This window comes from Antechinus flavipes, chromosome 2, assembly GCF_016432865.1.
Source record: "Antechinus flavipes isolate AdamAnt ecotype Samford, QLD, Australia chromosome 2, AdamAnt_v2, whole genome shotgun sequence".
Lineage (NCBI taxonomy): Eukaryota > Metazoa > Chordata > Mammalia > Dasyuromorphia > Dasyuridae > Antechinus > Antechinus flavipes.
The window spans coordinates 461,889,513-461,911,599 of record NC_067399.1 but is presented as its reverse complement, the minus strand read 5'-3'; the positions used below and the strand labels follow the sequence as shown (position 1 = coordinate 461,911,599).

The window sequence follows — 22,087 nt, the reverse complement described above, 5'->3', positions numbered from 1 at the left end:
TTATTTACTAAACGAAAGAGTTGAACTAGATAGATGCCCTCTAAGACTTTTTTCAGATCTGCTAATCTGTAACTTGACATTCTTTGTTCTAAGATCTCTTGTAGAGCTCTTTTATAGTCATGCCCAACACTAGATAATTCTGTTTTTATTTTATGTCTTTATTTTCAGAAATTGTTGTTACTACGACTGAAGGGTCTACCACTTTGGTTTCTAATGCCACTTTGTCTACATCATCACCCACTACGGTTACAAATAGTACATTTACTCCCACCACTCTGCAGCCTATCTTTTCAATAGGATCTTCTGAAAACAGCACTTCAGCGTTAGCTGATGTATCATGGACCCAATTCAACATCATCATTTTGACAGTCATCATCATTGTGGTGGTCCTGCTCATGGGATTTGTGGGGGCTGTGTACACATACAGGGAGTATCAAAACCGAAAACTCAATGCTCCCTTTTGGACCATTGAACTGAAAGAGGACAACATCAGCTTCAGCAGTTACCATGACAGCATCCCCAATGCTGACGTGTCTGGCTTATTGGAAGATGATGGCAATGAGGTGGCACCCAATGGACAGCTAACACTTACAACTCCTATACATAACTACAAAGCTTAAGACCTGAACAGAGTGCACCAAATTCCTCTAGTGTTGTTAAATCTACAGTGCTTATTGAAGGGAGCAGCCGCAGCCATGTTGCCCAGGGGCAGAGCCTGGCCTTGCTTGATGAAAAAGCAAAGGTGTGTAGTGCATCCCAAAATTTCAGGTAAAAATTTGTAATGCCTTCAGCCTGTCATCCTTCATTTCCCCAAGAAGATCCATAGAATTCATTGTTGTTAAGGACTTGAAGCAAAATATATTTTTGTACCCAGCCATGCAGGAGTGTGTAGCAAGACCAAACTCTGTAGTGAATCTCATATCCAACTTCCTGAGAAGCTCCTGGGGAAGCCAGTGTCCACCAAGCAGTCTGCCACAGGATGATTGATGTCTTTTTAGGAGGGAAAGGACTGTTGGAAGTCTTCATATACATTCCTAATACACATTTATTTTCAAGGTGGGACAGGGATGAATCTCCATTTTACTCTCCTGAGAGATTTCAATGAGAAAAAACTGATGAGCCACAAGCATTGCAATAAGCAGTTCTCTATTGTTTCTGGAATTGGGGACAAATGAATTCCTAGGAGATTCTTGGAAAGTTTCTCCCTACTGAATTATCACCTAGTGATATAATAAAGTGTAGGATGAGATTCTTGGGCTGAAAGCTAGAATAGAGCAATGTCCATGAAGAAGAAGTTGACCCCTTCAGGGTCTCAGTTTGTTATTAATGCCCCTTCCTAGAAACAATGTGTATATAGATAATGTAGCATATCTTATCAACATTGAATTTGTAACTATTTGTAAAAAAAAATCATGTCATATTTTATCATCTAGAATTTATTTGTACAGCAGAAGTTAGTGGCATTGTAAAAAAGAAAATACAAGAATTGGTTTTTAAAAAAAACCCTGTAATATAGATGGCAATATTGCTGGAGCTGGGCCTCTGGTGAATATCAATCATTTTAAGTCCCTTCTTGGATGTCAGGGGCAATTTTTAAGAGGTTGCATATTTCTTTTTATTATCTTCTCACCCTTCAGTCCCTCCTTCCTGCAACTCAGCCTTAGAATTACCCACCTTTTGATTTTAAAAGGATGAGAATAGTTATATATAGTTTAAAAAAAAATAAGTTTCAGTAAATTTGGAGGCTACCTTGGGTTGCAAAATCTTCCCACTTACTGCTTAATGAGATGCTGCCTCACTCTTCATAAACATCTAATTTTACATCATGAGGACGAATGTAAAATGGTAGTTGGTACATAAGTTTCATTTTGCTAGTAGTCTCCTGGATGTAGATGATAGTCTTCCAAAAGAAATGGGGAAATTCTCATTTCAAAAGAAATGAAGAGTTATTGTCATTTCACCAGAGGCCCCTATTCTTCCTGTCAGTAAAATTTCTATATTTTGATTCCTCCCTTAAAAAAAAAAATGTTCTTACTCAATTGTCAGGCCACTGTGTCAATATGATGATGCAGATATAACAAGCTATCCAATTTGCACAGACTCTACTTCTCATATTGCATAGTTAGGGGTTAGGGGGTTATGCCTGGAAGGATATAAAGTGCTCACTTCTAAAACATATATTATTCCATACCTTCTTCACACACCCCTCCAAGACAGACTATATGTATGAAGTAACCGTAAAGCAAATATACTGTCTCCACTTTGACATCTTTGAAAACCAAGTCTTCTAGCATGTTCCAAAATTTAAGGTCTAGACTACACATAAGCCATTTGGACATGGGTTAAAATCATCAATCAAAATGATTTTTTAAAAGAAATATTAAAAGGCAAAGGAAATAGCAGCAGGGTATATAAGAAAAGAACCTGCATTTTGATTTCTGCTCTGTTGATGACTAGCTGTATGAATTAGCTAAGTCATTAAACATCTGTGAACCTGAATTTCCTTATTTACAAGGTAAGATGGTTTAGCTACATAATCTTTAAGATTCCTCCTAGGTTTGAAATTCCAAGATTCTAAGTACTTATGTCAATAAGTAAGATGCAATGAGAAGTATCTCAAAAGGAGAATTCATGATCAGAATCAAAGACTAGTTCAAATCTAGCACTAAGATACCACACTTGTGTTACCAGTTACTTCTAGGTCAGTCCCTTGCCTTTGCTTTTAATAGTTTTAGTAGTCTGGTTATTTATTGCTTTTGGCCTAATAGCAATTGCTTGGGAGGTGGGGGGAACAGATGGTCAATTTCTTCATTCAGTCATGTACAACAGAAATAAGAAGAAATCGCATGTATGGGTGAAGCCATTTGTACAGATTTTTTCCATTGTTTTAGAAGGCCATACCACTGAGGAGCTCCAATCTGTCATTAGACTCCACTGAAGCTGAAGTTGATTCTATTTGTGATACTAATAAAATGTCCAATTTGCTTATGTTCTGTTAAAACAGACATGAGAGAAATTCAGTGTCTGCAATTAGAATTAAACCAATTAGGAAATAAGGTAAATTTTAGGCTTTAAAAGTTTGATAGAGGTAGTCAGGACTTTTATCCACACATCAATATCAGAATCAAGCCCTTAAAAGGAACTATAAAGAGTTGAATGTGCTTATCAACTACTTTTTTCATTTCCCCTACATATACACCGTCTTGTATAATTCAAGCCAATGAAATTTCTTTCAATGTTTTAGTACCTCTAGCCTTGTTCTTAGAAATTTCTCTTTATCATAATAATCAATTAAAATATGACCCACTACTTGCAATAGAATGCAAAAACCCACAATATTTTGAGTCAGAAGCTCTGGAATTTATAACTTGACAAACTAACAGTTGAATATGACTTCTCTGTACATCCTAAGGGAAAAGGTCTTCATAAATTATAGGATAGTGAACATGATTTGAAAAACTCAATGGTTGCAAGGATCCAGATGTTAGAAATCTTTAGGAATTAGCATATTACTAAATAAGACAAAACTACCTTATGTGAATTTGATTGGGAAAAGAGCAGGTGCTGACTGCTATCAGGCAATGACATCATTTCTGCCATCTCTGTCATCATTTCAGGAGATAGATTCCCAAATGGAGTCAGTTTTATACAAAACTTCTAAAGAGATCAGTTTTGTTCTGAGTATTATATGCAAGGCATTGCATGCTCTGCTGAATATCATTTATCTTTTCTTTGTTCTCTTAAACCTTTTAGAACACAAATATCCAGTAATCTCCAACCACCTGACTTTTTCCATTCCCAGAGAACTCATTCATGATGAATTCATTCCATTTTCTGAGGGACTCATTATGTCACCCATAAACATATGCTTGTGTTTTAAAAGAGGATAATGGATGTTGGGGATAGAAGGGAAAGATTTTTTGAATTGGGGACCTTAAATCATACCATATATCAGTTTACTGTGCTCACCATTTTTGGTCTCAAAGATCCTGGGAAATTCATATCTTGCCAAGATTCTTCCTCTTAATCAGGGACCCTTACTTTGCATCTTGAATTGAAAGTAGCACTATAGGACATTTAATTTGGGCCTGTAGAGATAGAGATGGGGGTACTTCATAGGATATATATGTGTTGATCTATGTTCCCTTCCCTCAAGGAAGAGAGTTCTTTATCAAGGAACATGTATTATCATTTAAACTATTTCTTCTATTCTGAGCACTATATGGTTCATGTATATTAAGAAAATAAAATTCACTCATTCATGGAAAATTCCTAAAAGACATATTTTAGATAGGTCAGAAAGGTGAAAGAAAGGAAAAAAAAAACCCTGACAAATCTCCCAAAAATTCTTTGCAAATGGAGAGATGGTTGGTCGTCTTTGGGGGAGGGGATGGGAATGGGATGTGGATTGGTAACAGAAGGATTATTTATTTGTCTGTGCTCTGGATATTAGCTGATGTCTGCCCAGGGGAAAAGTAAGAGCCATTTTAACTAATAGGAACTTATCTGAAAAAACCAAATGATATCCTAGGGACCAAAGGCTTTTGATCAATAAGGTATCAATGGTTGAATGATGTATTTTCCAAGATTGTTGTAATTGTAATCATCCTTATTTCAACAGATACAATTCATACTTATCATATACTAAAGCAACTAAAAGATGTGAAGCCAGGTCCCAAGCCTAAGTCAAATGAAATGATTAAAAACTAGATTTGATTTAAAGGCACAAGAGTTCTGCTAGTCAATTCAGTCAACCTATTGTGATATATGTCTATCTGAAGCAGTGAATGAATTTCTCTTTATCTCACTAAAATTCTAATGCAAATTTACAAACATGTCTCATACATTTACTGTACTAGCTTCAAAATAAATTTCTAAAAATGTGTATGATTTGAATATATGAAAGAATTTATACAAGAGTGTTATTTAAAATGATTAAAAATAAATGTATATAATTTGTACCTATTGTATATTGGCTCTTTGCCTTTTTTTTAGATGTAATCTAAAAATATGTTTTAATTTAATAAGGCCCCTGATAGGGAATCAATTGGTTTTCACACAACATCTTTTGGGCTCTTCACTCAAGGAAAAAAAAAAAACATATAAACAGAACACAACTGAATTTCACATAAATCATTTAGAGAATATCAACATAGTAATCAATTTTCCAAACAATAAGACAAATTATATTTATTAATCTATTTTTTGTGATTATAAATTTAACATTCACAATAAAATGAAGTAAATATCCAAATGAAATCCTAAAAACCAACTGTTACTCTTTTAAATAGTGTTGTGTTTATATAAAAGTGTTATCTGAGATTTTATCAGTGATTCTTCCCTAATACAACTCATGTCGCTTCTATTGTATGACTTCCTATATGGTCTTCAAGAGTTGCTATGGCCAAAACAACCTTCACTCTACAACTAGTTTGATGATGAATTTCTCTGACTGAAATTGGTACTTAGAAATAATAAAATAATAAAACAGAAATAATAGTCTGACTGGGCTCACACATAAAACCATCCCAGATTGATGTAGGTTCCAATAAAATTGATAAGAGCCTCCAAAAAGGCAGGATCAACTCCATTCATAATGAGCCATGAGAAGAAAACTTGAGTAAAGAATTAAAATAATAAACATTTTAAACAAAGTAAGAACAAGTTCTGGTGCAATGGTATATACCTATATTCCATACTTCTGGGGAGGATGAGGCTTATTGACTTGAGTTCAGGTATTCTTGAGTTGCAATAGGGCAAAACTAATAGGCTAAGTAGGAGCAAAGCAGCCCAGACCAGAAAAACACCTTGGGATCAAATGAACACTGCACTTCTGGCAGTAAAAAGTCAATATCTTTACCCTACCTTGTATCCCATTCTATAGCATTTTGTGACTGATTCAATCCAGCAATATTTAGTGCTTGCTATATATAAGACATTATACTTGGCATTGTGGATATAAAAACAAAGCAAAATTCAAAAGCCTAAAAGAATTTTCTACTGAAATAAGACATATCTTAATGATAAGAAAATTTGAAGAGAAAACTATCACTAACAATTATGGGTTTGGAAATGATTTCAAGTAGAAAGTGACCCATGAATCAATCAACAAACATTTCAATAAGTCTGGAAATAGAATGCATAGTACTACATTGACACCAAGATTTTGAACATGGGAGATTGAATAAATGGTAATATCATTTTTGAGAGGAATTGATTTTGAGGAAAATAAGATTTTGGAAATTAGATTTTTTCCACTCAATATTGAGTTTGAATTATCTAAACAACATACTAAATAAGATATGGGAAGAGAACTCAGAAATGAAGTTGGTCCTGTAGATATCATTTGGGAGTCATCTATGTGGAGGTAATAGTTGAACCATGGGAAGAGATTGAAATTGCTAAGGGAAACAGAGAAATCAGAAGACAATTTTTGGAAATACACACATTAAGAAATTAAAAGATAAGGGTCAATGGAGACAGGAGTGGTTGGTGAAGAGAAAAACCAGGAGATTATAGTAACCAGGAAACCATAGGTAGAGAGGTTATTTAGAATGAAGGGTTTACTACAGGAAGGTCATAAAAGATAAGGAGTGAAAACAGATCTTTGGATCTTTTGATTAGATTAGTAATGACCTTTAATAAAGCAATTTTTGAAGAGCAGTGAAGTTGCAAGCCAGATTGCAAAGGCATGAGGCCGATGTGAATAGGGCAGAAGCAAAGGCATCAGAGAATAATAACCAACTTTACAACAAAGGAAAGGAGAGAGGTATGATGCTGAGTGGGAATGAAGAATTGATAGTTTTTTAGAATTGGAAAAAAACAAACATGCTGAAGAAAGGAACCAATTGAGAAGAGATTATTTCTAGAGTAAAATATGAGAAGATGCAGGAAAAAATGAAATCAAGAATGAAGTGAGAAGTTCTGTAAAGTAAATGGAGGGCTTAAAAAATTCCTCCTAATGAAAGACAGCATGGCTTAAATGGTCCATTGAAAGAATAGTGGATTTGAAGCAAAAAGATTTGTGATTAAATCCCAGTTTACTATCAGATAGATTTCTGGGCCTAAATTCTTTAAAAGAAAATGGTTGGATTATATAGTTTCTTCTAAGTGAATTTATGATCCTAATGACTATAGCCTTAGGGAAGTAAGAGGCTAAGCTACCTACTACCCTAGTCAAAGTTGGAGTGTATTTATGGGTTTAAGGACAATATTCCAAATAAATAATTATCTTGTAAGTTCGTCTCTAGTTCTAATATTCTCTAAGTTTTTAAGTAATATTCTATGATTCTTTATTATTGTAGCTTCATCAAAGCAGTTCAACAAGCTGGCACATAGTCCTTTACAAATGGCAACAAACAGCAAAGTGGCCTCAAGACATTTGGTCATATACTAATCAGTAAAATACTGAGGAGGGGAGTTCTTTTAATTTATCCAAAGTATCTTGAATATAGAGGGTAATTGCCCTGGATGAATTTTTTAATGGTTTCTGGAATACAAAGGGCATCTAAATTGAAGATGTTGCTGTTTGGCAGAAATCCATTCATATTTTGATCTTTTTCTCTTTTTCTCAGGCAAAACACATCTGCAGCAAAAAGAATGGAAAGCATTTATAAGAATTCTTTTGGAGATAATATCCATTTTGATGATATGCTCAGTGTCATTTTCTAGGATAAAGCTTATTAATAGCTCACCAAAAAAGTAAAAATAAGTGGACATCTGTAGAGGAGAAGGTTGCCAGAAGAAAAATCATCTTTTTAGAAAATAACAAAATATTTATAAAAGCTCCACATTTTGATATAATACAAAATGATATTGTATGTTTAGCATTATTCACCATGTAGATAGAGTTTTATTGGTGGCTTTGCTGCCAGCCTACTACTAATATGTTCATAATCAGAACAAAAAATAGATTTTTTTTTCAGGCTGATAGTTTTGGATTTTCCCACACCACATGTTTTTAATCCCTTGACTCAGTTTGTGTCAACTCAACTGAGTCCTAAAATGGAGCTATCAACAAGATAAGATTTAAAATCAAGTTAAGAAGTCTATGATCCTCTTTCAAAATCCATAGAGTAAACCTCTCTGTTTGGAAACCACATTCTCACTTCAGCAAAAACCTCAAATCCCCATCAAGTGAGATAATATTCAAGAAATCCAGTGAGAAACTAAAGTTATTTCTTCAACCTAAGAACTGAACATAAAGTCACTAGAGCCAACATTTGGAAAGGAGGCCAGTGCCAAAACTTTGTTTGTATAAGCAGCACATCTAACCTGAGATACTTATTAGCTATATGACCATGTACAAGTCAACTTAATCTCTATTTGCTTCAGGAACCATAACTGTAAAAATGAGAATAATAATAATAATATCTGCCTCCCAAATGTTGTTGTGAGGATCAAATGAATATGTAGCAGAGTAAATGATATATTATAGGAGCTAAAAAAAAAAAATGCTCTTTTTTTCCTTTCACTACTAAAAAATGAGAGATCTTTTTTTTTTCCTTCCCCCCCCCCCCCCGAGGCAATTGGAGTTAATTGACTTGCCCAGGGTCACACAGCTAGGAAGTGTTAAGTGTCTGAGATCCAGATTTGAACTCAGGTCCTCCTGACTTCAGGGCTGGTGCTTTGTTCATTGCACTACCTAGCTGCCCCCAAAGTGAGAGATCTTAAGACAAAATATTCCCAAAAGCAAAAGAGAGAAGCTTACAGCCAGGAATAACTTTGATCTCTAAATATGAATATAATCTTTCTAGGGGAAAAATAGATCTTTAATGGAATAGAGAACTCTCAAGCTACCTCTTTATAATCATAATATGTTCAAAGGGTACTGAGGGAGTCAAAAGAGGTCCTGGATAGAATTGCTTCTTTCTGAGTGTTTGATGAAAAACAGAAGGCACAGTGAATAAAATGTTATTTGTTGTTTTGTCATGTTCGACTCTTTGTGACCCCGGGGACTATACTGTCCATGAGATTTTCTTGAAAAAGATACAGAAGTGGTTTGCTATATCTTTTTCCACTGGATTAAGTAGTAAATGGATATAAATGACTTGCCCAGAATCCCAGAACTAGTAAGTGTCTGAGGTCGAATTTGAACTCTGGTCTTCCTGACTTTAAGCCCAACAATCCATCTACTGAGCCACTTAGCTCCCACCAACATAAATAGTTGAGTTAGAAAAAGAAAAGGGTAGAACTTGCTATTTCTAATAATTAGAGTGGATAAGAAGAGCACATTGACTTGCAGGGGATATTAGTGGAATGGGTTTCAAATGAGCCTCACTCTTGCCTGAAACAATGGAATTTTTTTAAAAAATACATTCACATTTTGGTGCAGAAATACACCACCCTCAACAGAGAAACAAGCTGGAATGTAGAAGAGGGACTAGGAAAGAAAATAATACCAAAGGGAGAAGTATTCACATGCACAATAATCTTCCCAATATTGATGAAAGGATTAAAAAGGAGTAAAAAGGAAATCAAAGCATACAAGTGAAAGGTGATTCCCATCATTTGAGAAACTGTTAAATAAATTGTGGTGTATAAATCTAATGGATATTATTGCATTGTAAGAGGCAGAAAAGAGGCAATTTCAGAGAATCTTTAATAAGAATTTCTTCAAAGTGAGAATGATTTCTACAAAGATGACCAAATTGTAAGGAAAAAATAACTTTGAAAGACTTAAGAACTTTGATCCATGTAATGGCACCCACTTCAGAGAATATATGAAGGAACATGATATATACCTTGTGACAGAGAAGTAATGGACTCAAAGCACACAACAAGAGATACAATATTGGACATGCTTAATGCAGGTCTGTATTGCTTTGTATGCATATTTGGTACAAGGTTCTCCACCCTCCTCCTCCATTTTTAATTGGGAAAGGGAAGAGAAGGCAAAGATAGTCATTTTTTAGAATTCACAAAAACTACTCTGAAGGACTTGTGATGAAGAATGCTAATATACCCAGAGAAAGAACTGAATTATGTCTGAATACAGATTGAAGTTTACTTTTTTTTTAACTTTATTTTTCTTGAGGTATTGATTTGTTATTTTGTTTGTTTTTTTGGTGGGTGGAACTCTATGTTTTCTGTTGCAACATGACTTTTATGGAAATGTTTTCCAAAACTTCATATCTGCCTTCTCAGTGGGTAGAAGGGACGGGAAGGAAGAAAGAATCTGGAACTCAAAAATTTGAAAAACAAATGTAAAAAATTGTTTTATATGTAACTGAAAAAAAAAATTCACAGAAAGTGCATGACCCAGTCCTCTACCCTCAAAGAAATCAAAGAAAGAAAAAAGTGGGGAAAAAGATACCTCTGTACAAAAAATATTTATAGTTCTTTTATGTGATGGAAATGAACTAGAAATCAAAGAGGCACCCATTAATTGGGAAATGGCTGAACCAATGATTATAAGTGAATGCAACTGGATACTGTTTTGCTATAAGAAATGACAGAAGGAATGGTCTCAGAGAAACTGGGAAGACTTGTATGAATTAATGCAGAAAGAAGTGAACAGAACTAGGAAAACAATTTATACAAGAACAACAGCATTGTAAAGACAAAAAAAAAAAAAACCTTTTTTTTTTTTTAATAGCTTTTTATTTACAAGTTATATGCATGGCTAATTTTACAGCACTGACAATTGCCAAACCTTTTGTTCCAATTTTTCTCCTCCTTCCCCTCACCCCCTCCCCTAGATGGTAGGATGACCAGTAGATGTTAAATATATTAAAGTATAAATTAGATACACAATAAGTATACATGACCAAACCATTATTTTGCTGTACAAAAAGAATCAGACTCTGAAATATTGTACAATTAGCCTGTGAAGGAAATCCAAAATGCAGGCAGGCAAAATTATAGGGATTGGGAATTCAGTGTAATGGTTCTTAGTCATCTCCCAGAGTTCTTCACTGGGTGTAGCTGGTTCAATTCATTACTGCTCCACTGCAACTGATTTGGTTCATCTCATTGCTGAGGATGGCCAGGTCCATCAGAATTGATCATTATATAGTATTGTTGTTGAAGTATATAATGATCTCCTGGCCCTGCTCGTTTCACTCAGCATCAGTTCGTGTAAGTCTCTCTAGGCCTTTCCGAAATCATCCTGTTGGTCATTTCTTACCGAAAAATAATATTTCATAATATTCATATACCACAATTTATTTAGCCATTCTCCAATTGATGGGCATCTACTCAGTTTCCAGTTTCTGACCACTACAAACAGGGCTGCCACAAACATTCATGCACATAAAGGTCCCTTTCCCTTCTTTAGTATCTCTTTGGGATATAAGCCCAGTAGTAACACTGCTGGATCAAAGGAAATGCACAGTTTGATAACTTTTTGAGTATAGTTCCAAATTGCTCTCCAGAATGGTTGGATGTATTCACAACTTCACCAATAATGTATCAGTGTCCCTGTTTTCCCACATCCCCTCCAATATTTCGCATTATCTTTCTCTGTCATTCTAGCCAGTCTGACAGGTGTGTAGTGGTATCTCAGAGCTGTGTTAATTTGCATTTCTCTGATTATTAATGACTTGGAGCATCTTTTCATATGGCTAGAAATAGTTTCAATTTCTTCATCTGAGAATTGTCTGTTCATATCCTTTGAACATTTATCAATTGGAGAATGGCTTGATTTCTTATAAATTAGAGTCAATTCTCTATATATTTTGGAAATGAGTCCTTTATCAGAACCTTTGACTGTAAAAATATTTTCCCAGTTTATTGCTTCCCTTCTAATCTTGTCTGCATTAGTTTTGTTTGTACAAAAATTTTTCAGTTTGATATAATCAAAATTTTCTATTTTGTGATCAGTAATGATCTCTAGTTCTTCTTTGGTCATAAATTCCTTCCTCTTCTACAGGTCTGAGAGGTAAACTACTTTATGCTCTTCCAATTTATTTATAATCTCATTCTTTATGCCTAGGTCATGAACCCATTTTGACCATATCTTGGTGTACGGTGTTAAATGTGGGTCGATGCCTAGTTTCTTCCATACTAGTTTCCAATTTTCCCAGCAATTTTTGTCAAAGATTTCTTATCCCAAAAGCTGGAGTCTTTGGGTTTGTCAAACACTAGATTGCTATAGTTATTGACTGTTTTGTCCTTTGAACCTAACCTATTCCACTGATCAACTAATCTATTCCTTAGCCAATACCAAATGGTTTTGGTAACTGCTGCTCTATGATATAATTTTAGATCTGGTACAGCTAAGCCACCTTCATTTGATTTTTTTTTTCATTAATTCCCTTGTAATTCTTGACCTTTTGTTTTTCTATATGAACTTTGTTGTTATTTTTTCTAGGTCATTAAAATAGATCTTTGGGAGTCTGATTGTTATAGCGCTAAACAAATAGATTAGTTTAGGTAGTATTGTTATCTTTATTATATTTGCTCGCCCTATCCAAGAGCATTTTTCCAATTGCTTAGAACAGACTTAATTTGTGTGAAAAGTGTTTTGTAGTTTTGCTCATAAAGTTTCTGATTTTCCCTTGGCAGATAGATTCCTAAGTATTTTATACAATTAGTAGTTACTTTAAATGGAATTTCTCTTTGTAACTCTGATGTTGGATTTTGTTAGTGATATATAAGAATGCTGATGATTTATGTGGGTTTATTTTTATCTTGCAACTTTGCTAAAATTGTGGATTATTTCTAATAACTTTTTAGTAGAATCTCTGGGGTTGTCTAAGTATACCATCATATCATCAGCAAAGAGTGATAATTTGGTTTTCTCATTGCCTACTCTAATTCCTTTAATCTCATTCTCAACTCTTATTGCCAAAGCTAGCATTTCTAATACAATATTGAATTGTAATGGTGATAGTGGGCAACCTTGTTTCATTCCTGGTCTTATTGGGAATGGTTGCAATTTTTCCCCATTACATATGATGCTTATTGATGGTTTTAAATAGATGCTGCTGATTATTTTAAGGAAAAGTCCATTTATTCCTATACTCTCAAGTGTTTTTGTTAGGAATGGATGTTGGATTTTATCAAATGCTTTTTATGCATCTATTGAGATGATCATATGGTTTTTGTTAATTTAGTTATTAATATGACCAATTATATTGATATTTTCCTAATATTGAATTAGCCCTGCATTCCTGGTATAAATCCTACTTGATCATAGTGTATTATCCTGGGGATGATTTTCTGTAGTCTTTTTGCTAATATCTTATTTAAGATTTTAGCATCAATATTCATTAGAGAGATTGGTCTATAATTTTCTTTCTCTGTTTTCAACTTACCTGGTTTAGGTATCAGTACCATGTCTGTGTCATAAAAGGAATTTGGTAGGACTCCTTCATTCCCTATTTTATCAAATAATTTATATAGCATTGGGGCCAATTGTTCTTTAAATGTTTGGTAGAATTCACATGTAAATCCATCTGGTCCTGGGGATTTTTTTTTAGGCAGTTGATTAATAGCTTGTTCTATTTCTTTTTCTGAAATGGGACTATTCAAGCAATTTACTTCCTCTGTTAATCTGGGAAGCCTATATGTTTGGAGGTAGCCATCCATTTCACTTAGGTTATCAAATTTATTGGCATAAAGTTAGGCAAAGTAACTCCTTATTTTTTCTCTAATTTTCTCTTCATTAGTGGAAAGTTTTCCCTTTTCATTTTTAAGACTACTAATTTGAACCAGCAGGATGAATACAGAGAGGCTTGGAGAGACTTACATGAACTGATGCTAAATGAAATGATCAGAACCAGGAGATCATTATATACTTCAACAATGATACTGTATGAGGATGTATTCTGATGGAAGTGGATTTCTTTGACAAAGAGATCTAACTCAGTTTCAATTGATCAATGATGGACAGAAGCAGCTACACCCAAAGAAGGAACATTGGGAAATGAATGTAAACTGTTTGCATTTTTGTTTTTCTTTCCGGGTTATTTCTACCTTCTGAATCTATGCAGAAGGTAGTATTTATGGATATGGATTTATGTGTACCTATTTCAAGTGAGCACCTTCAGAAACCTGCTAATCTGATTTGACTTCCTATTTCCTTTGGTGTTTTCATCTCCCTTCCTGAGGTGTCGGGGAAAGTGTGATCACCTTTTTTGGGAAGTTCTTACCTCCTTGAGAAGTCAGGGAGGTCATGACCACCCTATGTTCTAAAACAAAAGAAAGGGGGAGACGTTGGAATCTTTACAAACTGCTAACTCATTAGAGTTGATAGATTATTGATCTGATCGGGCAGTTGTGAGCCAGCACTGCTGTGAGGAGGTCATGGCAAAGGAACCCTCCCACTGGGTCTGGACCAGGGAACAGGCTGCCCACCACAGGGAGGCTCGTCGAGGTTCCCCCCAGCGGGATCAGAATGGTTCTACAGTCATGTCCCATGTCTCCGATCTCTCTCCACTGGGTTGCTCCATTTGTGGCTGCTGGGTCCGGTGGGACCATTCTCCATTTCCTCCCAAACGGCATTCCCCCAGACAGCACTCCTTGAAACAGCGGCCCCGCCAGCAGCAGCCCCTCAAACAGCCTCCTTCCACTTAGTCCCTTTCACACTTTTCTTTGGCCCCTTGGCCCAGGAACTTTTTCCTCATTCTCCCTCTCTGCAGCTGCCCCAAGTGGGCTGACTGCCCTCCCTGGCGTCAGGCTGGCATTGCTGCTGCCCTCCCTTCTCTCCTTCCCTCCCTCCCTTTTCCAGCTTCCTCCCTGCTGGATAACTCTCTTGATTGATGCCACGATGGTCTTGGTTCCTTCTTTAATAAATTGGAGAAGAGGGAGGAAAAAAAGGACAAACATTTACTTTCAATATTATTAATTCCTCCTTTTAATTTTAGAATTTCAAATTTAGTATTTGATTGGGGGTTTTTAATTTGGTCTTTTTCTAGTTTTTTTAGTTGCAAACCCAAATTCATTGATCTTCTCTTTCTCTATTTTATTCAAGTAATCCTCTAAGAATATAAAATTTCCTCTTTTTACCACTTTGGCTGCATCCCACAAATTTTGGCGTGATGTCTTATCGTTGTCATTATCTTGAGTGAAATTATTAATTGTGTCTATAATTTGCTGTTTTCACCCAATCGTTCTTTAACATGAGATTGTTTAGTTTCCAATTACTTTTTGGTCTATTTACCCCTAACTTTTTGTTGAATGCAGTTTTTATTGCATCGTGATCTGAAAAGAAAGCATTTACTATTTCTGCCTTCTTGCATTTAATTTTGAGGTTTTTATGTCCTAATATATGGTCAATTTTTGAGTAGATTCCATGAACTGCTGAAAAGAAAGTATATTCCTTTCTGTCTCCATTCAGTTTTCTCCAAAGATCTATCATACCTAATTTTTCTAATATTATATTTACCCTTTAATTTCTTTCTTATTTGTTTTGTAGTTTGATTTGTCTAATTCTGAGAGTGCAAGGTTGAGCTCTCCCACTATTACAGTTTTTGTTGTTGTTGTTGTTGTTTGTTTGTTTGTTTGCTTGCTTGTTTTTAGATTGATAAAAGAAGTTTATTATTGGGTTTGGAAGTAAGGAGATAGGTGATGGTAGAGATAAAGAGGGCACCGGACAGAGGGTCCTCACATGGCTAGCATGTTTGGAATCTCTGCCCTCACTATTATAGTTTTGCTGTCTATTTCTTCTTGCAACTCTCTTAACTTCTCCTTTACGAAGTTAGATGCTATACCAATTGGTGCATATATGTTTAGTATTGATATCGCTTCATTGTCTATGCTACCTTTTAGAAAGATATAGTTTCCTTCCTTTTCTCTTTTAATTAAATCAATTTTTGCATTTGCTTGATCTGAGATAAGGATGGCTACCCCTGCTTTTTTGACTTCACCTGAAGCATAATAGATTCTGCTCCAGACTTTTACCTTTACTCTGTATGTATCTCCCTGCTTTAAATGTGTTTCCTGTAAACAACATATTGTAGGGTTCTGACACTTGATCCAGTCTGTTATCCATCTCCTCTTTATGGGAGAGTTCATCCCATTCACATTTATGGTTAAAATTACTAATTCTGTATTTCCTGCCATCCTAATATCCCCAGATTATGCTTTTCTTTTTCTTGCCCCCCCAACACTCTTTCCCAATTTTAAACTTATGTGCCCCACTTGTATCACAATGCTCACTCTCTTTAGGATCCCTCCCTCCCCCCCTCTGAATCTCTTTCCCTTTCTTGTATCCTACCCTTATTACTTTTTTTCTTTTCCCTTTTCCTCTCCCCCTTTTTAATGAGGTGAGAGAGGATATTCTATAGAACAAGTATGTCAATTATTTTCTCTTTGAGTCAACTCTGATGAGAGTAAGATTCACACAATGTTCCTCCCCCACTCTGAGTTCTCTCTGATATGATAAATTTCCTTTGCTTCGTCGTTGTTTCTCTCTTGTTATCCTCCCTTCCCCCCCTTTCTGACATTATCCCTTTTCCATTTCTACTTCCCTTTTTTAATGTTATATCAGTAAAATCAAATTGTACATGTAGTCTTTTTGTATATCCACAACAGAAATACAATTCTCAAGAGTTCTTTTACCTTTTTCTACTTCTCTTGAGTCCTGTTGTTGGAGATCAAATTTTTTGTTTAAGTCTGGTTTTTTCCTTAGAAACAAATGGAATTCATCTGTTTCATCAAATATCTGTCTTCTTCCCTGGAAGAAAATGCTCAGCTTAGCTGGGTAGTTTATTCTTGGCTGCATTCCAAGTTCTTTTACCTTTCAGAATATCAGATTCCAGTCCCTTCAATCCTTTAATATGGAGGCAGCCAGATCTTGGGTGATCCTTATTGTGGCACCTCAGTATTTAAATTGTTTTTCCTGGCTGCTTGTAAAATTTTTTCCTTAATCTGATAGTTCTGAAATTTGGCCACAATATTCCTTGGAATTTTTATTTTAGGGTCCTTTTCAGAAGGTGTTCGATGAATTCTTTCAATGCCTATTTTACCTTCTTATTCTATTACCTCTGGACAGTTCTCTTTGATGATTTCTTATAAAATAGTATCTAGACTTTTTTTCATCATAATTTTCGGAAAGTCCAATAATCCTCAAATTTTCTCTCCTAGATCTATTTTCCAGGTCTGTCATTTTTCTAAGTAGATATTTCATGGTTTTTTCCAGTTTATCATTTTTTTGGTTTTGCTTGACTGATTCTTGCTGTCTCAATGAATCATTATTTTCTATTTGTTCAGTTCTGATTTTTAATGAATTATTTTCTTCATTAGGTTTTTTTTTTTTTTTTTTTTTTTTTTTTTTTTTTTTTACTTCTTTCTGTAGATGTCCAATTGAGTTTTTAAATGAATTGTTTTGCTCTATGGAATTTTTTTCCATTTCACTAATTTTTTTTTTTTTTAGTGAATTATTTTCTTTTTCCAATTCACAGATCCTACTTTCTTGTGAGTTCTTTGTTTTTCCCAATTCACAGATCTTACTTTCCAGAGATTTTTTTACTTTTTCCAATTCACAAATTTTGTTTTCCTGCACTTCCTGGGAATTTTTTACCTTTTCCAATTCATATTTCAAAGCTTCTCTTTCCTTTCCCCATTTTTCTTCTAACTCTCTTTTGAGACTTTTAATGGTCTCTTCTTTGAGAGCATTATGTAAAAGGGGACAGGTAACATTCCCCTTTGGGGTATTGTCTGGTGACTGTTTGCTATTAGTCTCTTCAAGGTTGCAAACCTGCTCTTTTTCTGTATAGAAGCTATCGGTGTCCTTTTAATTTTTTTACTCATTTTTTAAAGCCTTTAGGGTCTGCCTTCAGGACAAGGGAGTTACCAGCTTCCTCTGCGGGAGCAGGGAGAGATGTAACCTGGCTTCAGCCTCTGAGATATGGGAGTACTCTGAGTGAAAGTTTCCCCTTCCCCCAACCAGAGGTGATTTAGCAAGGGTGATTTAGCCCAGTGGAGAACCCTGCTGTGTGGTTTAGTGACTGCCCTAAGGCTAGAGACTAAGAGGTGAAAGTGTCACTGCCCCAGGCTAAAGCCCCCTGTGGGACTGTGGTTATCAGCAGCTGACCAGCAAATAGCTCAGCTCAGACCAGAATCTCTGCCTGGAAGCAAATCGCCCTGCGAAAGTTCTACTGCCTTAGGCAGAGCCCTTCACTGTGCAGATTAGAGGCTGCCCCACCCCTCCACTATGCCCCCCTGCAGTACAGGTTCGCAACTGCCCCAAGGAGAAGCCTGGCACTGTGGGTTGGGGCTGTGAGCTTGTGCTGTGATCTGTGCTCTCACTTCCGGTTTGGGGTTTCACTCTGTCTGCCTCCAGTTCTCCCCCTGCCTGAGCTGATCTTCTCCCGGCCCCTGAGGACAAACCTTTCCTGGTGAGATTCCAGATTATCTTTGGCTGGTGAGTAGTTGTACTTCTAATCTTTATGAATTGTAGCAGTCAAACCTATTTTTGAGGCTGAATACAATATTGATAGTGAGAGTAAGAGAGGAGCTTAGAAAGTCCCGTGTGCCTTCTCCACCATCTTGGCTCCACTCCCAAAAAAAACCTTTTAATGATGTCTGATCCATACGATATGGACCACTATTCCAGAAGAACAGTGGTCATACATGCTGCATACCTCCTGACAGAGAACTGATAGACTCAGAATGCAGAATGAGGCACATGTTCTTTGAACACAGCTAATTTGTTTTGTGTGGTCTTTGTTTTTCCCCATTTCCCTCACCCCAAATGGGGAATAAGTAGGAGACAGAGAAAATAGATGTATATTAATTGAAGGAAAAATTAACTAAAAATTAATAGGAGCCAAACCAAAAATAAAATGCATATAGGGCAACAGAAGGAAATCCATGTGAGCCAGACCAATTTGAAAGTAAGATTTTTTTTTTTAAGTAAGTAGTATAAAATGGAAATTAATGGTTTCATATATAATCTTCTTTTTATGTTCTGTTGTGTTTATGGATACACTCTATTTTTGGTGTTTAAGTTGGAAAAAGAAATTTTTAAAGAAATGTTTTGGTATATTATTATACCGATGAAGAAACAACCAAAGTCATTCCTTGGCCTATCACATTTTATTTCAGAATTCTTTCCTCTAGGCAATTCTCTATAGAGAAGACATTGGCTGTCATAACCAAGTGGTAGCTTTCAGTGACTGCACAAACGTGAATTTATGTTTCTGAATGGCATTGATAAAATCTTGCTGTCTACTAATTTCCCTAATTGGAGGGGGAAAATGGAGCTCTTGATAGTAATACTACTGAATTTGAAAATTTCAGTTTTAAAAACCTCAATCTGCCAGATTTTGAATTCTTCTCCCCCCCTCCTCCCTCCCATCCCCTGCAACTGGGATTAAGTGACTTGCCTAGGATCAACTTAACTGTCTGAGATCAGATTTGAACTTAGGTCCTTCTGACTTCAGGACTGGTGCTCTATCCAGAGGGACATATAGCTGCCCCTGAATTCTTTTTATTTCTATTCCCAAATGTTAATATCTCATCATGAATAATACTTCCTAGAATTAATAGCCTTTGACATTTTTATGAAAATGCCACTTCCCTGAGGATGATAATTTATTTTTTTTGATGAGAATGATTTAATAGGGGGATTCCTCTCCAAAAAACATGTTGAATATCAACACCAGGAAAAAAATGCCTTGGATTTAACTTTTGCCTTTTCTTTTCTTTTTTCTTTTTTTTTATTTTTTGTTATAGCTTTTTATTTACAAGATATATGAATGGGCAATTTTTCAGCATTGACAATTGTTCCAATTTTTCCCCTCCTTCCCCCCACCCCTTCCCCCAGATGGTAGATAGACCAATACATGTTAAATATGTTAAAGTATAAATTAAATACAATATAAGTATACATGTCCAAATAGTTATTTTGCTGCACAAGAAGAATCAGACTTTGAAATAATGTACAATTAACCTGTGAAGGAAATCAAAAATGCAAGTGGACAAAAACAGAGGGATTGGAAATGCTATGTAGTGGTTCACACTCACTTCCCAGACTTCTTTAGCTGGGTGTAGCAGGTTCTAATCATTATTGAACAATTAGAACTGGTTTGAATCATCTCATTGTTGAAGAGAGTCATGTCCATCAGAATTGATCATCATGCACTGTTGGTGGAGCTGTGAATGAATCCAACCATTCTGGAGAGCAATCTGGAATTATGCCCAAAAAGTTATCAAATTGTGCATACTCTTTGATCCAGCAGTGTTTCTATTGGGCTTATATCCCAAAGAGATACTAAAGAAGGGAAAGGGACCTGTCTGTGCAAGAATGTTTGTGGAAGCCCTGTTTGTAGTGGCTAGAAACTGGAAATTGAATGGATGCCCATCAATTGGAGAATGACTGGGTAAATTGTGGTATATGAATGTTATGGAATATTATTATTCTGTAAGAAATGACCAGCAGGATGAATACAGAGAGGCTTACATGAACTGATGCTAAGTGAAATGACAGAACCAGGAGATCATTACACACTTCGACAACGATATTGTATGAGGATGTATTCTGATGGAAGTGGATTTCTTTGACAAAGAGACCTAAATGAGATTCAATTGATAAATGATGGACAGAAGCAGCTCTACGCAAAGAAAGAACACTGGGAAACGAATGTGAACTATCTGCATCTTTGTTTTTCTTCCCGGGTTATTTTTACCTTCTGAATCCAATTCTCCCTGTGCAACAAGAGAACTGTTTGGTCTTGCAAATATATATTGTATCTAGGGTATACTGCAACATATCTAACATTTATAGGACTGCTTGCCATCTAGGGGAGGGGGTGAAGGGAGGGAGGGGAAAAAAAATCGGAACAGAAACGAGTGCAAAGGATAATGTTGTAAAAAAAAATTACCCTGGCCTGGATTCTGTCAATATAAAGTTATTATTAAATTAAAAAAAATTGATCATCATACAGTATTGTTGTTGAAATATATAATGATTTCCTGGTCCTGCTCATTTCACTCAGCATCAGTTCATGGAAGTCTCTCCAGGCCTTTCTGAAATCATCCTGCTGGGCATTTCTTACCGAACAATAATATTCCATAATATTCATATACCACAATTTATTCAGCCATTCTCCAATTGATGGGCATCCATTCAGTTTCCAGTTTCTGGCCACTACAAAGAGAGCTGCCACAAACAGGTAATAAAATTAAAAAAAAAAATTAAACATGTGCAACTTCTATCCACTAGATTTAAAAGTCTTCTATTGTGCCATATAGGGGGAGCCTATGGATTTTAATCTTGTCACTGTAGTCATAAATATTCTTCCAAAATTCCTCATTAAAAATAATGCATTCTATAATTATGGTGTATATTTGATAAAGTTAAACTAATATTGGGAGAATTATTAAGTTGGAAGGGTTATGATCACTAAATCTGTTGTTGTTCACATGTTTCAGTCATATGTGACTCTGCCCTATTTAGGGTTTTCTTGGCAAAGATACATTTCCTTCTCCAGTTCATTTTACAAATGAGATAACTGAGGCAAATCTGGTTAAGTGACTTTCCCAGAGTAAGTGTCTAAGGTCAAATTTGAACTCTTCCTTCCTCCAGGCTCAGAACTCTATCCATTATACTACCTAGTTGCCCTAAGTTCAGAGAATTTCAGAGAAAATTCATCCTATGGAGCTAACTTGGAAAGACTTTCTTTGAGCTTAAAATTAGAGTTCTGAGGAGTGAATCTATTGTCACCATTTGACACAAATCACTAAACTTTGTATTCATTCACAAGAATATGAACATTAGGACATATATGTCCTCAGAGGCTACATTTAGTTGCTTTCTTTTAAAATTAATTCATTCTTCTATATATTGTTTAAAAAAAAACACCACAGAATCTTTTAAAATATGTTATTCCAGGTTTTGTTTTTATTCATTAAATGAATTATAATCATTTAGTTTTTCAAAACTTACTAATTTGATTCATTAGGAATAAAGCCAGAAATTTTAATTTCTAAATAATTCATATGCTTAATTTACATTGACTTTGCCTGGTAGAATTGTTTATACTGCTAATTTGTTTAGCCAACACTTTTCTCCAAAATAAAATTTTCAACTAATTTATGTCCTAACTTCACAATCTCTAATTTAGTGGTTTTAGTTAATGCATTTTTTAATATACATAGTAAATATATGTGTATGGGCTTTAACATTTAAATCTACATT

At 35.3% G+C, this 22,087-nt stretch overlaps 1 protein-coding gene across 1 annotated transcript in view; it reads left to right on the top strand.

Moving 5' to 3' along the window:
- The window catches only part of MEGF9 (multiple EGF like domains 9), a 108,752-nt gene extending 103,782 nt beyond the window's left edge, over positions 1–4,970 (top strand). The window contains exon 6 of the mRNA XM_051979532.1: positions 169–4,970. Within this exon, the coding sequence (XP_051835492.1) occupies positions 169–620 (452 nt within the window). The 3' untranslated portion in view covers positions 621–4,970. The remainder of the gene's footprint in view (positions 1–168) is intronic.
- Positions 4,971–22,087: the final 17,117 nt, after the last annotated feature.